Source organism: Sinocyclocheilus anshuiensis, unplaced genomic scaffold (genome assembly GCF_001515605.1).
Source record: "Sinocyclocheilus anshuiensis isolate Anshui unplaced genomic scaffold, SAMN03320099.WGS_v1.1 scaffold1143, whole genome shotgun sequence".
Taxonomy (NCBI): domain Eukaryota; kingdom Metazoa; phylum Chordata; class Actinopteri; order Cypriniformes; family Cyprinidae; genus Sinocyclocheilus; species Sinocyclocheilus anshuiensis.
In genome coordinates, this window is record NW_015546123.1 from 1,496,438 (window position 1) to 1,502,647 (window position 6,210).

The following is a 6,210-nucleotide window of genomic DNA, read 5'->3' on the forward strand; positions in this document are numbered from 1 at the left end:
AATGGCACAAAAAACCTTCCTTGTTCCTTATTTAACAACTAAATCACACCAATAAACTGGATGCAAAAATGTATAGTATAGCCTAAAAGAAATAAAGTACACAGGTAAACTTAGGCAATAATAAATTGTAAGTACATTAAACAACTCAAGATATTCATACCTCCACAGACAACTGCATGTTGAAGTGGATTTGATGATGACTTATTAATTTGACCAGTTTGGCTGACTTAAACATGCTGGTCAAGCAGAAAATTGCTGGTGATTGCTGTAACACTTGTTGCACTGCTGCAGCTCAGGTAATGTGTCAACTCTGAATCCTTATACGTCTCTACAAGAGATGAAGACACAGACACACACACAGACAGACACAGAGACACACAGAGACACAGACACACACACACGATTAAAATAACTAAACTACAAGGTAATATTAACACACAAACAATGCATATAACAGATGGAATTAAAGCAAACTATTTATTTTTATGAATAATAAACGTCTTCAAAACTTCACCACAAGGCCCATTTACAGCATGCATCCGAAAGTTAATCGAAACATCCACAGAAAAAGTTATATACTATAAAGCATGACAACAAATGAAAGTTTCAATATAAGATAAAGCCAAGCACACATTAAGTACTTAGCAGATAAATGCTTAACGGAATATATACGATAATTATTAAACATATGATAGCAAAAACATTACAGACTACTCACCGTGCTCTCTCGTTGTCAATAACTCCGCCTCTCACTTCCGGTTCTGTGGCTGCGGTTTTGAAACTGCTGGTGCTGCGGGTCTGCAGCTGGATATATCTCGATTGGACTATTTAGAGGCAGAACAAACAGTGAAAGCTAGCGTAACACTGGTTGAATGTGAAAGAAAAACAATCCCTCCCTTTCGCGCTTTGGTGGTGCGTCGCCCAATCGCCCTAATGGAGAAACCGCCCGTGCATACATATAACAAGAAAATACTACTCTTTAAGCCATACTTACTCTTCTTCGACAACATACGTAATTTTACACGTTAAGCCAATAAATACAAACATTTTACTTACCAAAGTCTGTGTTCAGATGGTCATGGCGCACGGTAGGGGGCGTCATGAAATCAATGCATTTTCTCTAATTCTTACGCCAATCCCATTGCAAATGAAGTGCATTTGATCTAGTTTAGTTCCCTGTTAGCCAGACTCCATATGTGACATCTAGAGTATAATTTTCTGTGTAGCAGACTTCTCACCAACTGCAGTAAAAGTGACAAACACACTCTTTCCTCCATTTTAATAGAAGACAGTACATAAGAACCTCACCACAGACCACTTTAAACCACATTTTCACTGTTTAATGAGAGGACTGAAGACTTTCTTTTTGTAACTGTAATAAATGTTTCTATCATGACTTTGCATTGTCCAGGAAATCTCAAATACAGAACAAGCTCAGCCAGACTTCACTATAATCTAAATGAAACAAACACTGGCTTAAAACATCCTTAGTAGCGGTGTATCGTCATCCCATGGAGAAACTTGAAAAACAGCTAATTGGGGAGGGATCATTAATCAGACTTTATAGTACTTTAATATTTTCCATCACAAATATCCTGAGATACAAAATAAATGCCCAAAATAAATAGATAAAAGATAAAAAAAAAAACTTCAATAGACATAATTATGAAAACACAGTCCAATTCTTTCTTTTCTCTACAATATACAGTTCACAACATCACCCATACAAAATGTATCATATTTTATACACCTACAACATACAGTATGTATATTAAAAAAAAATAGGTACTCTAGATCAGTGGTTCCTTACCCTGGTCCTGGAGACACCCCAATGTCTCCTTTCTCTGACACGCCAATTTAAAGGTCTTGAAGTCTCTACTAATGAGCTGATGACCTGAATCAGGTGTGTTTGATTAAGGAGACATGCAAAACGTGCAGTGTTTGGGTGCCTCCAGGACCAGGGTTGGGAACCACTGATCTAGCTGACCCATAAACTTCAACCATTTGTCACTCTGAAACTGTTGTTTTCTAAGATGTCCATCAAATTCATTCTCATTCCAATAAAAATCTGTAATATATATATTTATATCCTCTGTTGACATTTCTTGTAATGATAAAAGCAAAAAAAAAAAAAACCATGTTGAAACTGTGCAGTAACACAGGCCACCGCCTCTGGACTTCCAAAATCTTATCAAGTCTGTCCTTTCTGTTAAGTATTAGAAGTAAAGAAGAAGAAGAAGAAACAGAAAATACATTCCAAGTGGATGATGTAACTGCATTTAGTCTAGTCTTTCCTTTGAAGACTCATAACGTGTAGGACGGCAGCACATTAAAGATCAGCATACAGAAAAAAAATAGCAGTTAATGCACAACATTGCTTTGGTACAAATCGATATCTTCACTGTCCTGCATCAGAAAATAAAATCTCCTGCCGGCAGCTGGAAGATGCATGTATGCATTTGTATGTCTGCGTGTGTACTGTAACATAGATATGCTGCAGCAGAGGGCTGTAGTCTTGACAACTGATATCTAAATCTCCCTCTGTGATTATTTGAACTGTGTGCACACTGAAAAGGTGAGATAGGCTCTCACTTCGACAGGAGGGAAAGGGCGGCAGCAGGGGACAGTAAGCAATAAGAACACTGCCCGAGAAAGCAAGAAGGCCCTGATTCCCACAACGTATCCTGCTCAGTCTAGAATCCACTGCTCAGTCTTCCTCCAGCTCTTCCTCATCCTCTTCTCTAAACTCCACGATGTCGTCCATGCGGCCCCTGGCCCTGACCTCGTTCATGGGGGCAGAGTCCTCCCCGTCAATGGTCATGTCTTCATCAGAGTCTTTCTTTTTCTTCTGTGTGAGCAAAAAGAAAAATGCTAATAATTTTTCCCCAAAGCATTGGGATTCATTTATGAAACACAGACCAAACTAAATTGTTTAAATCATTCATAAAAGCCATTCTTACATAATTTGTTATAATGAACTGTGATATGTTAAGTAAGAATTATTTACAAAGGTTTTTCAATGAAATATGTGTGGTGAAGTTTGTAAAATTAAAATTTGTTGAGTTGTGAAATCATATAATTTAATGGTATTTCAGATAAATTTCATAAAATAACTAATAAATGTATAGTGTAACGTACACACTGTTGTTTTTTTATGTTTTTAAAAATAATTTCTTATGCTCAGCAGGACTGCATTTATTTGATCAAAAAGTATAATACAGTAAGATTGTAAAATACTGGTTTCTATTTTAATACATTTTAAAATGCAATGTATTCATGTGATGGCAAATTATTAAAGGGGTCCTATTATGCTCTTTTTGTTTTGGGGGTGTACTAGAACAGGCTCTCATACTAGGTTGTTCGAAAAACACATTATTCACATTATTTTTTACATTATTACAACACCTCTCTCCCCAGTCTGGCATGAACGGCTCGAATAGTTCCTGTAAAAGTTGAAAAAGTGAAAAAGCATAAAAGGACCCCTTTAAGTGTCCACATGCTGATTTGGTGCTCAAGAAACATTTATTATTATCAGTGTTGAAAACAGTTGTGCTGCTTAATCATTTTTTTCAGGATTCTTTGATGAATAGAATCTTCAAAAGAACAGCGTTTTATGAAATAGAAATCTTTTGTAACATCATCAATGTCGTGACTGTCGTGTATGATCAAATTAATGAATCTTTGCTGAATAAAAGTATTAATTTCTTTCCAAAAAAATCATACTTACCCCAAACTTTTGAACAGTAGTGTATACACACATGAAACCATTGATTTAACAGACAGCTATTCTATTTAATGAATTGCATAAAATTACAGCAATTAAAAATATGTGACAATCTGCCTCCATATAAATAAGACAAATCTCAAACTGACATATATGGGGAAAAAAATCCTTGTTCTGAGTACACAGTTCAACATTTTGGTAAATAAAATCTACCTTCATGAAATAGTTGACAGTGTACTTTATTATGATTACTCGTTCACTCAACAGCTGTAGCAAAAAAGTTAGCTTGGAAGACTGAATTATTGAACTTTGAAACCAGCATACAAAACCACTGCTAGAGAAAACACATTTATGTAACTGGACTTTTGACTCAAGACTTTATTGAAATGAACATGTTTGTAGATTCATGTCTGTGGAGTTGCCACAGCAGTGCACTGATGTATTGTTAAAAAGTACACTTTAACTGTATTTACTAATCAAATAAAAAGCAGTTGTATCATTAGAAAAAACCTACAGGCTTCGGTGTTATTGTACCTGTTTTCGGTAGACATAGCATGCTGCGATTGCAACCATAGTAGACTCCCCAAGGAAACCAGCCAGCAGGGATCCAACACCAAGTGTGGCTCCGTGTACCCTGCACAAATTGAAGTGCAGAAAGCTTTCAAATACAGTGTAACAGATTGTATTCTACGATTTGATGCACTGAAGTACAACGACTAGTGACCTCTATGCTTCAACATTTGAGTACAGTCAAACACAACAAACTTACCCCATGTAAGGCAGCACTATAAGACTGGTAATGAGGACAATGATGCGGAGGACAGAGCTGGGCGCCAGGACAAAGGTCTTCTTCAGGGTCATGAGCCAACCAGTCAGGTGAGCACGAATCGTCACCGATGATAAAAAAAAAAATTTTTTATGCAAAGTTGGTCTCAAGCAATCATGGGATAACATATTTTACATGCCAGTTATTGCTATCAGTACATTTAAATTCGATGGTACTTTGAGCGCTCATTGTGGTTCTTTCTCTCTCAGTTTCTGTAGTCCTGGAGGCATCGTAACTGAAGCATGACCACTCTTGACCTTTGCCTTTTCAAAAGGCATTTTCAAAGAGCAACCGGTCCTCTTATGTCCATCTGTCCATTTGATGATGCACTGCACTGCACATCAGACCCTGAATCATGCATTTTTGTTTGTCATGAGAAGCCCCCAGAGAATGTTCAGCTACAGAACTTTGCAGAAAGGGCAGCAGATTTCCTCAGAATTTGAACATGGAACATTCACAAAGTTCAATATACACTACTGTTCAAAAGTTTGGGGTCAGTAGGATTTTATTTTATTTTTTTAAAAGAAATTAATAGTTTTATTCTGCAAGGACATGCAAGGACACATTAATTCGATCAAAAGTAACAGTAGACATTTCAAATGTTACAAAAATTTCTATTTATAAAATGCTGTTTTTTTTTAATTTTCAAAGAAAAATAAAAGAAAAATCACAGTTTCCATAAAAATATTAAACAGCACAACTTATAAGAAATGAAATGTAAGAAATGAACAATAAGAAGAAAATGATTAAGAAATTAATAAGAAGAAGAAATGACTCTTGAGCAGCAAATCATCATAATATAATGATTTCTGAAAGATCATGCGACAGTGAAGACTGGAGTAATGGATTCTAAAAATTCAGCTTTGCCATCACAGGAATAAATTACATTTTAAAATATTAAAATAGAAAACATTTATTTTAAATTGAAATAATATTTTACAATATTACTGTTATTTACTGTATTTTTGATCAAATAAATGCAGCCTTGGTAAAAAAATAAATAAATAAAAGCCAACCCCAAACTTTTTAAACAATAATGGATGTCCTGTGTCTTACATCTTTATTAAATATTTTTGCTATTTTGATTATGCTTTCTGATTCCATTAAGAGTGTTGTAATCTTATTGGTTAAAACTGTACTTTCTATGCACTTTCTACTGGATGTTAAAATAAGTATACAGATGTCCCCTCAAAATAATGTAGAATGCTTGTTTTTATGGAAATTGACTTTAAGTGCAATACCTGGAATGGGAAAGAAGGAGAAAATTCGCAAAGGGGTGACACACAGCTCAGCAAAGGCATGATCTACTCCAATGATGTCCACCAGGATCCTCTCAGAAATGTGTGGTGCCCAGAACACCACAAAACAGAGCTGCACAGAGAAATACACACTACCTGAATGGAGCTATCCAGACATTACATCAATGAGATATCAAATTAGGAAAATGTAAAATAATAAAAAATAAAATAAAATAATCACTCACAATCCATCATAGTAAAATATAATGCAGTTAACTAGAAACAGGGTAAACAAAAAATAGGGTTATTTCTAGGGCTGCACGATAAATCGCATGCGATATTTAATGCGCATCTTGTCAGAAAGCCGGTTCTGTAATCAGCGGTAAATCTCCATCACGTGCGTGCTTTCACATTGAGCAACA

The 6,210-nt window shown here is 35.6% G+C and overlaps 1 protein-coding gene and 1 long non-coding RNA gene across 4 annotated transcripts in view; both read right to left on the reverse strand.

Annotated features, from left to right (window-relative positions):
- Positions 1-331, reverse strand: part of LOC107700983 (uncharacterized) — a 1,649-nt gene extending 1,318 nt beyond the window's left edge. For 2 of the 3 annotated variants that reach the window (XR_001635596.1, XR_001635594.1), the window contains exon 1: positions 161-331. This is a non-coding gene — a long non-coding RNA (uncharacterized LOC107700983). The remainder of the gene's footprint in view (positions 1-160) is intronic. The other variant, XR_001635595.1, reaches the window with a different exon arrangement.
- A 1,687-nt stretch (positions 332-2,018) lies between these two features.
- Positions 2,019-6,210, reverse strand: part of LOC107701025 (progressive ankylosis protein homolog B-like) — a 19,999-nt gene continuing 15,807 nt past the window's right edge. The window contains exons 10-13 of the mRNA XM_016502926.1: positions 5,792-5,921; positions 4,494-4,617; positions 4,259-4,358; positions 2,019-2,848 (exon numbers count right to left, since the gene is read on the reverse strand). Coding sequence (XP_016358412.1) covers positions 2,708-2,848; positions 4,259-4,358; positions 4,494-4,617; positions 5,792-5,921 — 495 coding nt within the window. The 3' untranslated portion in view covers positions 2,019-2,707. The remainder of the gene's footprint in view (positions 2,849-4,258; positions 4,359-4,493; positions 4,618-5,791; positions 5,922-6,210) is intronic.